Source organism: Oncorhynchus kisutch, linkage group LG27, assembly GCF_002021735.2.
Source record: "Oncorhynchus kisutch isolate 150728-3 linkage group LG27, Okis_V2, whole genome shotgun sequence".
In the NCBI taxonomy this organism is placed as follows: Eukaryota; Metazoa; Chordata; class Actinopteri; order Salmoniformes; family Salmonidae; genus Oncorhynchus; species Oncorhynchus kisutch.
The window spans coordinates 3,747,475-3,766,748 of record NC_034200.2 but is presented as its reverse complement, the minus strand read 5'-3'; the positions used below and the strand labels follow the sequence as shown (position 1 = coordinate 3,766,748).

At 40.8% G+C, this 19,274-nt stretch overlaps 1 protein-coding gene across 3 annotated transcripts in view; it reads right to left on the bottom strand.

Annotated features, from left to right (window-relative positions):
* LOC109871611 (neurocan core protein) overlaps nt 1-19,274 on the bottom strand; it is an 80,672-nt gene that overhangs the window by 52,857 nt on the left and 8,541 nt on the right. For all 3 annotated transcript variants that reach the window (XM_031807268.1, XM_031807269.1, XM_031807270.1), the window contains exon 2: nt 2,991-3,070. In XM_031807268.1, coding sequence (XP_031663128.1) covers nt 2,991-3,063 — 73 coding nt within the window. In that variant the 5' untranslated portion in view covers nt 3,064-3,070. The remainder of the gene's footprint in view (nt 1-2,990; nt 3,071-19,274) is intronic.

Sequence of the window (19,274 nt, the reverse complement as noted above, 5' to 3'; positions counted from 1 at the left end):
AGCCAATTACCTATTGAGAGAGCAGAAGAGGAATGAGAGGAGCTGAGATTCCAGGGAGCCATACTTAACCAGACCTCTGGGATTCATTACCAGAGTAACACTCAGAGAATGTTCCGGAACCCAACTCGGTGAAACTCCATTCCAGTAGAGGTGACACAACAGCACTGTGTAGAGTCACACACACACACACACACACACACACACACACACACACACACACACACACACACACACACACACACACACGTGCATGCACACGCACACACTTGACACTTGGCTGGGTAGACAGATAATTAATTCCAATTTCAGTATGCTTATTTCATCACATTCATATCTGCATTCATGCACCTGCTTTCCCTCTCTCGCTCTCTTTCTCCTCTCTCGCTCTCTTTCTCTGTCCCGCATCCCCCTGTTTCTTTTCCCCCTCTTTCGTTCTCTCCCCTCTCTACCACTAACCTCTCTGTCCCCCCTTTCCTCTCTTCTCCTTTCCCTCACCCCTCCACCACTAACCTCTCTGTCCCCCCTTTCCTCTCTTCTCCTTTCCCTCACTCCCTCACCCCTCCCCTCTCTACCACTAACCTCTCTGTCCCCCCTTTCCTTTCCTCTCTTCTCCTTTCCCTCACCCCTCCCCTCTCTACCACTAACCTCTCTGTCCCCCCTTTCCTCTCTTCTCCTTTCCCTCACCTCTCTTTGATTTGATTGGACGTAAAAGTGTCGGGACGGTGTTTGCCGCACAAAGAACAGGGTTCATCACTCTGCAGGTGGGCATCAGTAGTGAGATACAGCCTCAGGGTAACCATGGAAATGGGAATACCGGTAAAGGCCAACTACAAGGCTCTCCCATCTACATTTAGATTGGAATGTCTTCACAAGTGGAACACCCCTAGAGAGAATCCTCATGTCAGTATTCTAACAATCAGCTTTATCCCCAAGCCAGAAGTAATCACAAACACTGTTTGGTACGTGGAGAGAGAGAGAGAGAGAGAGAGACAGACAGAGAGATGAACACAGATAACTGTGAATGGAAAAACAGATGGAATTGACAGCAGAAAAAGGAAACAGGGAGACTCCTAAAAATGGAAATAAGGGGGAGATGACACGGAGGACTTTCTAACAATGGAAATAAGGGGGGAGATGACACGGAGGACTTTCTAACAATGGAAATAAGGGGGGAGATGACACGGAGGACTTTCTAAAAATGGAAATAAGGGGGAGATGACACGGAAGACTTTCTAACAATGGAAATAAGGGGGGAGATGACACGGAGGACATTCTAACAATGGAAATAAGGGGGGAGATGACACGGAGGACTTTCTAACAATGGAAATAAGGGGGGAGATGACACGGAGGACTTTCTAACAATGGAAATAAGGGGGGAGATGACACGGAGGACTTTCTAACAATGGAAATAAGGGGGGAGATGACACGGAGGACTTTTACTGTCATCAACAGAAGCCGCTCTACTATTGTATGCTCGTCAGAGTGGCAAACCGTGTGTAGATCTTGCCAGTATTAGGCCTTACGAAGTGTCAATCAAGGATGTATTGTTCCTATCATTCGTCTCATTCTGGTCCCTGCCTATTACTAATGGTTGACAAGTTTCATGCAGTGCAGCGTTGACATACAGGAGCCCTGACAGTGATATGAGAGAGAAGCACGTTATTCAGTCGTGTCTGTTCTGCTACTGCATAGCTGTCTTCACTTCTGCCGGGCTCGTCAAATAGGATGGTTCCTCAGCTTCATGTCAATAAGTGATAGATATACAATCACACACACATCAAAGCCCAGCAGAGTCAAAGACCTCGAGGCATTCTCTCCCAGCAAATGCATGCCTTTCCATCCCCCAGCCATCCATCTATTAGCTGGGATATCCATGGCAACAGCAGCTGGAGGATAGTGTCCAGATAGGTTGTGTGGTGTGTGGTGTGTGGGGGAAGGTTAGGTAGGAGAGTGTTATACCGTAACCTGTGAGTGGCCTCTGAGACCCTTCGTCCATCTGAGCAACAGAGAGCAATAACACACACGTACATGCACGTGTGTACCAGACACGCACGCACGCACACACACACACACACACACACACTCTCTCTCACACTCAATGACATTACAGTATCTGCTTTTGAGCCAAATCCCATTAAGTTCTTTCAAATAATGTAGACCATGACGGAGACGAAACGAGGAAAGGATGGTAACTACAGATGTAGGATCTTAATTTGATCACTCTTTTGTTGCTTACACTTTTCCTGGCAGGAAATGCAAACCTGTAGTGTATTAGAGGTTCTGAAAGGCTTCGAAAGTTTGTAATTTCCACTTTAATGTAAGATTTGATGAATCAAAAAATGTATCAACCCCTACAAAAAAAGAATCCCATAATAATTACCATTTCCTGTTGCTGAATGATTATTCTTCTGCTGTAGCAAACTGGGTCAAATGAAGATCCTACATCTGTATCTAAGCCTATTGGGACACAGTCAGTTTGTGGTTCCTGTAACATCACAGGTTTTAACCACATGCTAAGATAGACTTCCTGTCTTCGTTGCTCCAGCACAGGACAATTTGACGCAGTGTAATTGAACAGACGGTCAACTAAATTACCATCAATGGGTCTGGAACAGTTCCAGCACACTCCCACAGAGCCTGTCTGCAAACATCCACATCGTGTTTCTCCGTTACAACATTCAAACTACACAATCAAAAAGTAGTAGCAGTCAACATTACTACTGATCCGAAACTTGTTCGCTCGGGCCACATTTTCGGCTTCTATTTTCCAAAAATGTGCCTGGGATTTCCAGCAGCACCTCGTGTTGATGATGTGTTGTCCACCAGCTTCCCAGAAACTGAGGGCTGATACCAGTGTGTCAGAATGAAGGATGAGCAGAAACTGAGGGCTGAAACCAGTGTGCATGTCAGAATGAAGGATGAGTAGAAACTGAGGGCTGAAACCAATGTGCATGTCAGAATGAAGGATGAGCACAGATAAGAGCACTCACCTAGGCCAGCACACAGAAGCAGCAGCAGAGACGGGACAGCCTGTCGAGCAGGTACATGCACAGCCACGGCCATCCTGGACCTGCAAAGAGAGGGGGGGGGGGAGATAGGTAGATGGAAAGAGAAGGCGAGAGAGAGAGGGGGGGATAGACGGGGACAGAGACCATTAAGATTCACGTTGCATGGTTAAAGTAGTATTTGTCTGTCAATCTCTCACTCTCTCTCTTCCACTTCTCCCCAGGTACATTCTGTAGGTCAATGGGCTATGAGCACGTACACTGCGTGTGTTCCGTGTGTCCTGTCCTGTTTGTGTACCTCGTGTTGCATCCCCTCACCAAAGAGTGAGCTGCATAAATATTAAAAGCTTATTTTGTCTCCATTCTTCTATTGTATTATGCAAGAGGACGGAATCTTTGCGCTAAGCCCTGTTGAGCTGCTAGATCACTTTCAATGTGCGCAGACATGGCGACCTTTGACCTATTCTCCATGTTGGAAATCCTGAACCACATGAGGAATGAGCCTCTGGCAGAGAGGGAGTCGTGCAGAGAGCCTGGCTGCGAGCCCAACCCCTCTCAGTCAACACAGAAAGACAAGACAGAAGTAACATTGACAGTAGAGCATCTAAGAATGGCCGAGGGGGATGGAGCATTCAAAGAAATGGAATGTGGGTTTGGTATCTTTGTGGTATAGGAGGAAACTGTGCAAACTGACAATAACGTTTTATTCCATCTTTCTCCCATTCCTGAAAATGCGTCGCCTCTTCGCCTACTGTACAACCACGCTTGCAATTACAACCAGCCCTGAATTTAAATGGCTTAGAGGACATGTCCATAGGATGAGGAAAATCAGTCGAGCATTCAAAGGGTGTATAGACAAGCTACGTAAAGATCAAATGATTTGTGCGAAGAACTGGCAACCGGGAAATCCTGTGTTCAGACGGTTTTGCATGTACCAGGGCAACTCCAGGTGTACAGTGCCTTGCGAAAGTATTCGGCCCCCTTGAACTTTGCGACCTTTTGCCACATTTCAGGCTTCAAACAAAGATATAAAACTGTATTTTTTTGTGAAGAATCAACAACAAGCGGGACACAATCATGAAGTGGAACGACATTTATTGGATATTTCAAACTTTTTTAACAAATCAAAAACTGAAAAATTGGGCGTGCAAAATTATTCAGCCCCTTTACTTTCAGTGCAGCAAACTCTCTCCAGAAGTTCAGTGAGGATCTCTGAATGATCCAATGTTGACCTAAATGACTAATGATGATAAATACAATCCACCTGTGTGTAATCAAGTCTCCGTATAAATGCACCTGCACTGTGATAGTCTCAGAGGTCCATTAAAAGCGCAGAGAGCATCATGAAGAACAAGGAACACACCAGGCAGGTCCGAGATACTGTTGTGAAGAAGTTTAAAGCCGGATTTGGATACAAAAAGATTTCCCAAGCTTTAAACATCCCAAGGAGCACTGTGCAAGCGATAATATTGAAATGGAAGGAGTATCAGACCACTGCAAATCTACCAAGACCTGGCAGTCCCTCTAAACTTTCAGCTCATACAAGGAGAAGACTGATCAGAGATGCAGTCAAGAGGCCCATGATCACTCTGAATGAACTGCAGAGATCTACAGCTGAGGTGGGAGACTCTGTCCATAGGACAACAATCAGTCGTATATTGCACAAATCTGGCCTTTATGGAAGGGTGGCAAGAAGAAAGCCATTTCTTAAAGATATCCATAAAAGTGTCGTTTAAAGTTTGCCACAAGCCACCTGGGAGACACACCAAACATGTGGAAGAAGGTGCTCTGGTCAGATGAAACCAAAATTGAACTTTTTGGCAACAATGCAAAACGTTATGTTTGGCATAAAAGCAACACAGCTCATCACCCTGAACACACCATCCCCACTGTCAAACATGGTGGTGGCAGCATCATGGTTTGGGCCTGCTTTTCTTCAGCAGGGACAGGGAAGATGGTTAAAATGTATGGGAAGATGGATGGAGCCAAATACAGGACCATTCTGGAAGAAAACCTGATGGAGTCTGCAAAAGACCTGAGACTGGGACGGAGATTTGTCTTCCAACAAGACAATGATCCAAAACATAAAGCAAAATCTACAATGGAATGGTTCAGAAATAAATATATCCAGGTGTTAGAATGGCCAAGTCAAAATCCAGACCTGAATCCAATCGAGAATCTGTGGAAAGAACTGAAAACTGCTGTTCACAATTGCTCTCCATCCAACCTCACTGAGCTCGAGCTGTTTTGCAAGGAGGAATGGGAAAAAATGTCAGTCTCTCGATGTGCAAAACTGATAGAGACATACCCCAAGCGACTTACAGCTGTAATCGCAGCAAAAGGTGGCGCTACAAAGTATTAACTTAAGGGGGCTGAATAATTTTACACGCCCAATTTTTCAGTTTTTGATTTGTTAAAAACGTTTGAAATATCCAATAAATGTCGTTCCACTTCATGATTGTGTCCCACTTGTTGTTGATTCTTCACAAAAAAATACAGTTTTATATCTTTATGTTTGAAGCATGAAATGTGGCAAAAGGTCGCAAAGTTCAAGGGGGCCGAATACTTTCGCAAGGCACTGTATACTAACCAGCCTCACCCTATTCACTACAGCCATTGGATGTCGTTGATGCCTTCTTCTAAGACTCCTTTCTGCACGTCTTCCCTTATTTCACAACCAGAGTTGTCTTAGTCGGAGAAAAGAACTCAAGGAGGCTCTAGACTGTGTCGGCGAATGGGGCTGTCCATTCTGAATGTATGGGCTGACTACAAGACATTCAAAGAGGGCCGACAGAGCACACAGTAGAGATCCAACCAGGCAACCACCACTGTGATAGACAGGTCTGGGAGAAGGGAGATACAGTCTTGCTCTGTGTTGAGCTGCTGTCCATCAGTGCAGAACTTAGCTATCATGACTTCAGCGGGAAAGGAAGCCTATCCCCCCCCTCCCCTGCCTCAAAGCATTCCACCAAGTCTTTCAGTGGGATTCTCCCTTAAAGCTTGCTAAGGAGGATTTCCGGCACTTCCAAACCTAAATGGAAATCGAAGGATGAAACTGCTATGCGCCACAAGAGAAATTGAAAACCAGTGAAATACACAGAATTGATCCATCCATCTTTCCACCCCATGTTTGTGTAAGGAAGGGGGACACCTCTAAATTACTCCCTACGATCGCATACATCTAGTGGGCATGAGCTCTCTCCCCGGCCCGCTCTCATTACCACAGATATGAGCAGGCTTGTGTGTGTGTGTGTGTGTGTGTGTGTGTATCTCTACAGTATACGCCTTCCAACTCAGCTCAGACTCACATAAATAGAGTCAGCAGTGACTGAGGGCCGTTCAGTCCCTTCAGTTAATCAACCCACTAGCTGCTCCGGTCTGGATTCATGATACACAGGCACCTGAGAGCACTTCATCTGTCTCAGTGACACACACAAACACACACAAATTATGCTCTTTCCCAGAGGAGGCAATAAAAGAAACGTGCGCACACATGCCATGCTGACACACGTCACACATACAACACATAACAAACTCTGTATGTTCTGTCCCCTCTACCTGGCCGTGGATGGAATATCGCTCTAGTCTCCTTCTACTGGCAGAGGACCTACACGGCCTTCAGAAAGTATTCACACCCCTTTTTCCACTTTTTCTTGTGTTACAGCCTGAATTGAAAATGGATTCAATTGAGATTTTGTGTGACTGGCCTACACGCAATACCCCATAATGTCAATAGCCCATAATGTCAATACCCCATTAATGTCAATACCCCATTAATGTCAATACCCCATAATGTCAATACCCCATTAATGTCAATACCCCATTAATGTCAATACCCCATTAATGTCAATACCCCATAATGTCAATACCCCATTAATGTCAATACCCCATTAATGTCAATACCCCATTAATGTCAATACCCCATTAATGTCAATACCCCATTAATGTCAATACCCCATTAATGTCAATACCCCATTAATGTCAATACCCCATAATGTCAATACCCCATTAATGTCAATACCCCATTAATGTCAATACTCCATTAATGTCAATACCCCATTAATGTCAATACCCCATTAATGTCAATACCCCATTAATGTCAATACCCATAATGTCTATACCCCATTAATGTCAATACCCCATTAATGTCAAAGTGGAAGTATGTGTTTTTTTTGTTTTTTTTTTACAAAAGAATAAAAAATTAAAAGCCGAAATGTCTTGAGTCAATAAGTATTCAACCCCTTTGTTATGGAAAGCCTAAATAAGTTCAGGAGTAAAAATGTGCTTAACAAGTCACATAATAAGTTGCACGGACTCACTCTGTGTGCAATAACAGTGTGTTTAACATGATTTTTGAATGACTACCTCATCTACACATCTACCCCTCATCCTACACATACAATTATCAGTATGGTCCCTCAGTAGAGCAGTGAATTTCAAACACAGATTCAATCACAAAGACCAGGAAAGTTTTCCCAATGCCTCACAAATAAACATACACTGAGTATCCATTTGAGCATGGTGAAATTATTAATTACACTTTGGATGGTGTATCAGCACACCTTGACACTAAAAAGATACAGGCGTCCTTCCTAACTCAGTTGCTGGAGAGGAAGGAAACTGCTCAGGGATTTCACTATGAGGCCAATGGTGACTTTAAAACAGTTACAGAGTTGAATGGCTGTGATAGGAGAAAACTGAGGACGGATCAACAACATTGTAGTTACTCCACAATACTTACAAATGACAGAGTGAAAAGAAGGAAGCCAGAATATTCCAAAACAATCCTGTTTGCAATAAAGCGCTAAAGTAAAACTGTAAAAAATGTGGAAAAGAATTAACTTTATATCCAGAATGCAAAGCGTTATATTTGGGGAAAATCCAACACAGCACGTCACTGAGTACCACGCTTCATATTTTCAAGCATGGTGGTGGCTGCATCATGTTATGGGTATGCTTCTCATCGGCAAGGACTAGGTTGTTGTTGTTGGTTTTTTTTGGGGGGGGGGGGGGTAAAAATAAATGGAATGGAGCTAAAATCCTAGAGGAAAACCTGGTTTAGCTTTTAGCTTTTCAACAGACACTGGGTGAAATGTTCACCTTTCAGAGAACCTAAAACACAAGGTCAAATATACACTGGAGTTGCTTATCAAGACAACATTGAATGTTCCTGACTGGCCAAATTACAGTTTTGACTTACAGTGCATTCAGAAAGTATTTTGATCCCTTTCTTTAAAAAAAAATGTTGTCACCTTACAGCCTTCTTCAAAAATGTGTCAAATATTTTTTTTCTCATCAATTTACATAAAATACCCCATAATGACGAAACAAAAATATGTTTTGCAAATGTATTAAAATAAAAAACTGAAATATTGTATTTATATAAGTATTCAGACACTTTGCTATGAGACTCAAAACTGATCAATGTTTCCATAGATGTTTCTACAACTTGATTGGAGTCCACCTGTGGTAAATTCAATTGATTGGACATGATTTGGAAAGGCACACACCTGTCTATATAAGGTCCCACAGTTGACAGTGCATGTCAGAGCAAAAACCAAGCCATGAGGTCGAAGGAATTGTCCGTAGAGCTCCGAGACAGGATCGTGTCGAGGCACAGATCTAGGTAAGGGTACCAAAAAATGTCTGCAACATTGAAGGTCCCAAAGAACACAGTGGCTTTCATCATTCTTAAATGGAAGTTTGGAACCACCGAGACTCTTCCTAGAGCTGGCCGCCCAGCCAAACTGAGCAATCGGGGGAGAAGGGCATTGGTCAGGGAGGTGACCAAGAACCCGATGGTCACTCGGACAGCGCTCTAGAGTTCCACTGTGGAGATGGGAGAATCTTCCAGAAGGACTACCATCTCTGCAGCACTCCATCAATCAGGCCATTATGGTAGAGTAGCCAGACAGAAGCCACTCCCCAGTAAAAGGCACATGACAGTCCACTTGGAGTTTGCCAAAAGGCACCTACAGTGCCTTGCGCAAGTATTCGGCCCCCTTGAGACCTTTTGCCACATTTCAGGCTTCAAACATAAAGATATAAAACTGTATTTTTTTGTGAAGAATCAACAACAAGTGGGACACAATCATGAAGTGGAATATTTACATTTATTGGATATTTCAAACTTTTTTAACAAATCAAAAACTGAAAAATTGGGCGTGCAAAATTATTCAGCCCCCTTAAGTTAATACTTTGTAGCGCCACCTTTTGCTGCGATTACAGCTGTAAGTCGCTTGGGGTATGTCTCTATCAGTTTTGCACATCGAGAGACTGATATTTTTTCCCATTCCTCCTTGCAAAACAGCTCGAGCTCAGTGAGGTTGGATGGAGAGCATTTGTGAACAGCAGTTTTCAGTTCTTTCCACAGATTCTCAATTGGATTCAGGTCTGGACTTTGACTTGGCCATTCTAACACCTGGATATGTTTATTTTTGAACCATTCCATTGTAGATTTTGCTTTATGTTTTGGATCATTGTCTTGTTGGAAGACAAATCTCCGTCCCAGTCTCAGGTCTTTTGCAGACTCCATCAGGTTTTCTTCCAGAATGGTCCTGTATTTGGCTCCTTCCATCTTCCCATCAATTTTAACCATCTTCCCTGTCCCTGCTGAAGAAAAGCAGGCCCAAACCATGATGATGCCACCACCACGTTTGACAGTGGGGATGGTGTGTTCAGGGTGATGAGCTGTGTTGCTTTTACGCCAAACATAACGTTTTGCATTGTTGCCAAAAAGTTCAATTTTGGTTTCATCTGACCAGATTTGGTGTGTCTCTCAGGTGGCTTGAGGCAAACTTTAAACAACACTTTTTATGGATATCTTTAAGAAATGGCTTTCTTCTTGCCACTCTTCCATAAAGGCCAGATTTGTGCAATATGCAATATATGATTGTTGTCCTATGGACAGAGTCTCCCACCTCAGCTGTAGATCTCTGCAGTTCATCCAGAGTGATCATGGGCCTCTTGGCTGCATCTCTGATCAGTCTTCTGCTTGTATGAGCTGAAAGTTGAGGGACGGCCAGGTCTTGGTAGATTTGCAGTGGTCTGATACTCCTTCCATTTCAATATTATCGCTTGCACAGTGCTCCTTGGGATGTTTAAAGCTTGGGAAATCTTTTTGTATCCAAATCCGGCTTTAAACTTCTTCACAACAGTATCTCGGACCTGCATGGTGTGTTCCTTGTTCTTCATGATGCTCTCTGCGCTTTTAACGGACTTCTGAGACTATCACAGTGCAGGTGCATTTATACGGAGACTTGATTACACACAGGTGGATTGTATTTATCGTCATTAGTCATTTAGGTCAACATTGGATCATTCAGAGATCCTCACTGAACTTCTGGAGAGAGTTTGCTGCACTGAAAGTAAAGGGGCTAAATAATTTTGCACGCCCAATTTTTCAGTTTTGGATTTGTTAAAAAAGTTTGAATTATCCAATAAATGTCGTTCCACTTCATGATTGTGTCCCACTTGTTGTTGATTCTTCACAAAAAAATACAGTTTTATATCTTTATGTTTGAAGCCTGAAATGTGGCAAAAGGTCGCAAAGTTCAAGGGGGCCGAATACTTTCGCAAGGCACTGTAAATGACTCTCAGACCATGAGAAACAATATTCTCTGGTCTGATGAAACCACGATTGAACTCTTTAGCCTGACTGCAAAGCGTCATGTCTGGAGGAACCCTGGCACCATCCCTACCGTGAAGCATGGTGGTGTCAGGACCTCAGACTGGGGTGAAGGTTTACCTTCCAATAGGACAACGACCCTAAGCAATTGGCCAAGACAACGCAGGATTGGCTTCGGGACAAGTCTCTGAATGTCCTTGAGTGGCCCAGCCAGAGCCCGGATTTGAACCCGATCGAACATCTCTGGAGAGACCTGAAAATAGCTGTGCAGTAACGTTCCCCATCCAACCTCAAAGTCTGAGTGGATCTGCAGAGCAGAATGGGAGAAACTCCCCAAATACAGGTGTGCCAAGCTTGTAGCATCATACCCAAGAAGACTCGAGGCTGTATTCACTGCCAAAGGTGCTTCAACAAAGTACTGAGTAAAGAGCCTGAATACTTATGTAAATGTGATATTTTATTTATTTATTATTATTTTTTATTTTTTATTCATTTGCAAAAGTTTCTAAAAAACTGTTTTTGCTTTGTCATTATGGGGTATTGTGTGTAGATTGATGAGGGGAAAAAACAATATAATCAATTTTAGAATAAAGCTGTAATTTAGAAAAATGTGGAAAAAGTTAAGGGGTCTGAATACTTTCTGAACGTCTGTCTAGCAATGAGCAACAACCAACTTGACAGCGCTTAAATATTTTTTTTTAAGGATAATGTGCAGTGTGCAATCCAGGTATGCAAAGCTTTTAGAGACTTGCCCAGAATGACTCACAGCTACCAAAGGTGATTCTAACATGTATTGACACAGGGGTGTGAATACATACAGTACCAGTGAAAAGTTTTAGAACACTTACTCATTCAAGAGTTTTTCTTAATTTGACTATTTTCTACACTGTAGAATAATAGTGAAGACATCAGAACTATGAAATAACACATATGGAATCATGTAGTAACCAAAAAACTAACACAAATTAAAACACAATGAAAACACAAATGTAACATATATTTTATATTTCAGATTCTTCAAATAATCACCTTTTGCCTTGATGACAGTTTTACACACTCTTGGCATTCTCTCAAACAGCTTCACCCGGAAGGCTTTTCCAACATTCTTGAAGGAGTTCCCACAAATGCTGAGCACTTGTTGGCTGCTTTTCGTTTACCCTGCGGTCCAACTCATTCCAAACCATCTCAATTTGGTTGTGGTCAGGTGATTGTGGAGGCCAGGTCATCTGATGCATCACTCTCCTTCTTGGTCTAATAGCCTTTACACAGCCTGGAGGTGTGGTGGGTCATTGTCCTCTTGGAAAACAAATGATAGTCCCACTAAGCCCAAACCAGATGGGATGATGTATCAGGCTGTAACAACAACATTTGGAATATCAAGGGGTATAAGTCAAGGGGTATGAATACTTTGGGAAGGCACTGCAAGTCTCAATGCCTCCTGGGAAAAGGAGGTCAGTAACTGTTCAATAGTGTTTCATGAGTTAATTAAGAGGACACACTTTCATTGACAACAACAACCTGGGAAAAAGATTGCAGGCCCCGGTTGACGCAACAGACTTCCCTTGATATTTCATTACATGTCAATCTAGGAAGAGATGAAAGAAGAGAAACAAAGAGGACGACAATGGAATGTTCAGTCATGATGACTGTGTGTGGGTGTGTGTGTGTGTGTGGGTGTGTGTGTGTGTGTGGGTGTGTGTGTGTGTGTGTGTGTGCCTGTGTAAGTGTTTGGCTTTTATAGAGCATAGCATTGTTTTATAAAGAGAAACCGTGTCATAAAGCAAAACTGTCAGACGTTGCGTCATGTTTTTTTACTCTCGCTGGGGACCTGGCAGCTGAAAATGACTTCTCTCTTTCCTTAATCATGTCTTACAAAAACAATTACCTCTTCAGAGTGGCGGAGGGCTCCAAATGATGGACAGACTAAGTGAGGGGTAGAGAGGAGAGGCGAGGGCCACTTTCAAACCAACTAGTCAAATAATGCCAAATCGAACTGCCAATTTGAAATTTAAAAGCTCTTTGAAAATGGACAGGCTGACACAGGTGGTAACCTGGCATAATGTTATTCGCATTGCTATGATACGGTGTGGACTGGGGCTGTACCTCATAGGTGGTCTTGCGCTTTGACATTGAGGATGGGTTTTAATTGCTATACTTCTAGGAGCAGAACATTGTTTGTGCCATCATTTTGAGAAGGTAATGTGCTAGGTAATATTTAATCATCTGTGAGAACATCATTCTGTATCCCTATAGGCTCAGCATGGCATTGTGACATAATAACAGGAAAGACTAAATGAGTCAGCAACAGAAAAACATAAGTCATGGGCACATTTGTCTAGGAAATAGGAAGTAGACAAAGAATTGCACAGTAATTACTTAAGACATTATCAGAAGTAGCTACCCGACTACAACTCCGCTCCCCTCCACCCGCCAAACCCAAATCCTCATCTGAAGATCTGAACACCAGGAAAGGTAATGGAGCTGAATTAGGCATTATTCTCTTCCTGCTACCCCCCCAGGTATTTTGATCTGTGTGTTTGACTAGTGACACACACACTTTACACTTGTGTGTCGAATAAGTCTGGTGAATAAACACACTCAAAACAGCTAATGACTCATGAAATGCTGCTGGTGGGAATCATGAGAAGAGAGAGGCTCTGAAAGGAGCAACGTGGTCTCAGGGAAATGTGTATTATTCTGTGACATTCCATTTAGTATGATGTTACGTTAGGTTAGGTTCAATTATAAATGGAATAGCGGTCTTCCAATAGCATATACGAATATAGTACTATACATCTTACCTGGCCATACAATATCATATGAATTAGAGGATATATAGTACTATACATATCATACGAATTAGAGGATATATAGTACTATACATCTTACCTGGCCATACAATAGCATACGAATTAGAGGATATATAGTACTATACATCTTACCTGACCATACAATATCATATGAATTAGAATATATAGTACTATACATCTTACCTGGCCATACAATAGCATACGAATTAGAATATATAGTACTATACATCTTACCTGGCCATACAATATCATATGAATTAGAGGATATATAGTACTATACATATCATACGAATTAGAGGATATATAGTACTATACATAGCATATGAATTAGAGGATATATAGTACTATACATATCATACGAATTAGAGGATATATAGTACTATACATAGCATACGAATTAGAGGATATATAGTACTATACATCTTACCTGACCATACAATATCATATGAATTAGAGGATATATAGTACTATACATAGCATATGAATTAGAGGATATATAGTACTATACATCTCATATGAATTAGAGGATATATAGTACTATACATCTTACCTGACCATACAATATCATATGAATTAGAGGATATATAGTACTATACATAGCATATGAATTAGAGGATATATAGTACTATACATAGCATATGAATTAGAGGATATATAGTACTATACATAGCATATGAATTAGAGGATATATAGTACTATACATCTTACCTGACCATACAATATCATATGAATTAGAGGATATATAGTACTATACATAGCATATGAATTAGAGGATATATAGTACTATACATAGCATATGAATTAGAGGATATATAGTACTATACATCTTACCTGACCATACAATATCATATGAATTAGAGGATATATAGTACTATACATATCATACGAATTAGAGGATATATAGTACTATACATAGCATATGAATTAGAGGATATATAGTACTATACATAGCATATGAATTAGAGGATATATAGTACTATACATCTTACCTGACCATACAATATCATATGAATTAGAGGATATATAGTACTATACATAGCATATGAATTAGAGGATATATAGTACTATACATATCATATGAATTAGAGGATATATAGTACTATACATAGCATATGAATTAGAGGATATATAGTACTATACATAGCATATGAATTAGAGGATATATAGTACTATACATAGCATATGAATTAGAGGATATATAGTACTATACATAGCATATGAATTAGAATATATAGTACTATACATAGCATATGAATTAGAGGATATATAGTACTATACATAGCATATGAATTAGAGGATATATAGTACTATACATCTTACCTGGCCATACAATATCATATGAATTAGAGGATATATAGTACTATACATAGCATATGAATTAGAGGATATATAGTACTATACATAGCATATGAATTAGAGGATATATAGTACTATACATAGCATATGAATTAGAGGATATATAGTACTATACATAGCATATGAATTAGAGGATATATAGTACTATACATATCATATGAATTAGAGGATATATAGTACTATACATAGCATACGAATTAGAGGATATATAGTACTATACATCTTACCTGGCCATACAATAGCATACGAATTAGAATATATAGTACTATACATCTTACCTGGCCATACAATAGCATACGAATTAGAGGATATATAGTACTATACATCTTACCTGGCCATACAATATCATATGAATTAGAGGATATATAGTACTATACATAGCATATGAATTAGAGGATATATAGTACTATACATAGCATATGAATTAGAGGATATATAGTACTATACATCTTACCTGGCCATACAATAGCATATGAATTAGAGGATATATAGTACTATACATAGCATATGAATTAGAGGATATATAGTACTATACATAGCATATGAATTAGAGGATATATAGTACTATACATCTTACCTGGCCATACAATAGCATATGAATTAGAGGATATATAGTACTATACATCTTACCTGGTCATACAATAGCATATGAATTAGAGGATATATAGTACTATACATATCATACGAATTAGAGGATATATAGTACTATACATCTCATATGAATTAGAGGATATATAGTACTATACATAGCATATGAATTAGAGGATATATAGTACTATACATAGCATATGAATTAGAGGATATATAGTACTATACATAGCATATGAATTAGAGGATATATAGTACTATACATAGCATACGAATTAGAGGATATATAGTACTATACATCTTACCTGGCCATACAATATCATATGAATTAGAGGATATATAGTACTATACATATCATATGAATTAGAGGATATATAGTACTATACATATCATATGAATTAGAGGATATATAGTACTATACATCTCATATGAATTAGAGGATATATAGTACTATACATCTCATATGAATTAGAGGATATATAGTACTATACATAGCATATGAATTAGAGGATATATAGTACTATACATAGCATATGAATTAGAGGATATATAGTACTATACATATCATATGAATTAGAGGATATATAGTACTATACATAGCATATGAATTAGAGGATATATAGTACTATACATAGCATATGAATTAGAGGATATATAGTACTATACATAGCATATGAATTAGAGGATATATAGTACTATACATAGCATATGAATTAGAGGATATATAGTACTATACATAGCATATGAATTGGGTGATGTAAGTTATCATATGTGGAGGACGTATAGTATTATATGTCTTTCTCTGAGACCAGCTTGTTTGTTGCATTGTAACAACAATGGAGAATTTACGTTGGTGGTGAGGTGAACTAACAACAAAGGTTACGATCATTCACTTGAAAAGTTGGGGGAACTAAAAGGACAAAGGTGAGGTGAATTGGGTTAAGTTTAGAATAAGGGTTAGGGGAAGGGGTTAGCTAAAATGCTACAGTTGTTCCCAACGTGACTCGAACATGGACCAGGCTGAGAGGAAAGGAGAGGTGAGTAGAGGAATCAGGGAGGAATCAGAGAAATACGGAGAGTAAGTTTCGTATGGCTCTGAGACCAGGCTGAGAGGAAAGGAGAGGTGAGTAGAGGAATCAGGGAGGAATCAGAGAAATACGGAGAGTAAGTTTCGTATGGCTCTGAGACCAGGCTGAGACGAAAGGAGAGGTGAGTAGAGGAATCAGGGAGGAATCAGAGAAATACGGAGAGTAAGTTTCGTATGGCTCTGAGACCAGGCTGAGACGAAAGGAGAGGTGAGTAGAGGAATCAGGGAGGAATCAGAGAAATACGGACAGTAAGTTTCGTATGGCTCTGAGACCAGGCTGAGACGAAAGGAGAGGTGAGTAGAGGAATCAGGGAGGAATCAGAGAAATACGGACAGTAAGTTTCGTATGGCTCTGAGACCAGGCTGAGACGAAAGGAGAGGTGAGTAGAGGAATCAGGGAGGAATCAGAGAAATACGGAGAGTAAGTTTCGTATGGCTCTGAGACCAGGCTGAGACGAAAGGAGAGGTGAGTAGAGGAATCAGGGAGGAATTAGAGAATGAAAAAATGTACAATGCTTCTGATATGATGGAGGGAGAGTTTGGTTTAATAGGATCCCCATTAGCTACTGCACATGTAACAGCTACTCTTCCTGGTGTCCACATGAAACATACAAATACATGACAAAGTACAGAGCAGTTATATACAAATAACAACATAACAAGATACTACATTAAATAAAATATTAAGAAATCAAATAATTATGTATAGGAAAGACACCAAGAGAAAAATACTATTTACACACTATTTATATATACGATTTGTGAGAGAAAAGAGGAGAGAAGGAGAGAGGCAAGATAAGAACAATAATTAAGGTTCAGGACAAAGAGAGAGAGTTAGACAATTATAACTACAAAAAGATGCTATCTCAGAAAAAAGGGTTCCAAAAACGTTCTCCGTCTGTCCCCATAGGAGAACCCTTTTTGGTTCCAGGTATAATCTTTTTGGGTTCCCACGTAGAACCCTCTATGGAACGGGTTCTACATGGAACCCGAAAAGGGTTCTCCTATGGGGACAGCCAAATAACCTTTTTAGATGCAAAATGACTGCCAAACTGGTGTGAAAAAGAGACATCGCAGAGCTAGGCAGTGAAACACAACATTGTTTATCTTTAAAATAGCATCAATCACAAGTGGGTCACGTAAGTGATGATTTCCATTGGCTTGATGATTATTGGAGCAAATAGCCTGGAACCATGCTGCGGTAAGCCCCACAATATTGAGGTTACCGCCCAGAACATAAGCATGACAGATGGATGAAGCCATCTACAGTAAGTCTACTCAATCATACTGTACTAACCCTACTGTAACGGCTTACCAGCCGTCCATACCCCTCTTTCTGTCTCCCATGTCCTCACATTTTAAGTGGGGGGAGTGAATGGGACTACTATATTTACCTTACTGTTGGTCTATACAACCATATGTCTCTACAAATAAAATGGATTATTATTATTTCTACCCAAACAAAAACCCGAACCCTCTCACTCTGTCTCCTTACATCTTACGCAGGGGAAGGGAATGGGACCACTGACTAACCTACTGCAACATCCTCTTGTCACCGAGCTCACGAGGTTCTAATGAAAGGCTAAGATTTGGCCTGCTGCGTGCCATAGACAGAGACACAGTAATCTCAATGACTCTGAGGTCATGAAGCATTATAATGCTTCATATCATTACTGAGGAGCAGTAGCCTAATGACAGCGTTATCACATTACACAATGCCTACAGATACAATACCATATTGATCATAGAAATATATATATATATATTCAACATACTTATCAAATAAGTATTGCTATGTAGCTCAAATGTAGCATAACTGAGCACAGTGCTTCCACATGACTTATGTGCAATACACCCTGGTGTGCTTTACTCAGGCGCTGCGTACCTGAGAGAGATACAAAGGCACAGTGGTATAGAGCCCCCTGTGGAGCTATACCACTGCAATGGAACTATAAACATTTCATTTATCAGTGGAAGACCTTCATGCAGTGTGTGTGTTATTGTGTGTGTTATTGTGTGCATGTGTGTGTGTTATTGTGTGCGTGTGTGTGTGTGTGTTATTGTGTGCGTGTGTGTGTGTCTTCACTGACAGCAGGGAGCTGTCCATGAAGACAGATGCTAAATGCACTCAATCAATGCAGCTCAATCAACCTACGTACTGGATTTGTGTTAAAAAGCAAGTGTAACCAACTTTGTAATGTTGTGCGAGAGATGGTGATGAAGACAGAGACAGAGAGATGGTGATGAAGACAGAGAGAGAGAGAGAGAGATGGTGATGAAGACAGAGAGAGAGAGAGAGAGAGAGAGAGAGAGAGAGAGATGGTGATGAAGACAGAGAGAGAGAGAGAGAGAGAGAGAGAGAGAGAGAGGAGAGAGAGATGGTGATGAAGACAGAGAGAGAGAGAGAGAGAGAGAGAGAGAGAGAGAGAGGGGATGAAGACAGCAGAGAGAGAGAGGAGAGAGAGAGAGAGAGGAGAGAAGAGAGAGAGATGGTGATTGAAGACAGAGAGAGAGAGAGAGAGAGAGAGAGAGAGAGAGAGGGTGATGAAGACAGAGAGAGAGAGAGAGAGAGAGAGAGAGAGAGAGAGAGAGAGAGAGATGGTGATGAAGACAGAGAGAGAGAGAGAGAGAGAGAAGAGAGAGAGAGAGATGGTGATGAAGACAGAGAGAGAGATGGTGATGAAGACAGAGAGAGAGAGAGAAGAGAGAGAGAGAGAGAGAGAGAGAGAGAGAGAGAGAGATGTGATGAAGACAGAGAGAGAGAGAGAGAGAAGAGAGAGAGAGAGAGAGAGAGAGAGATG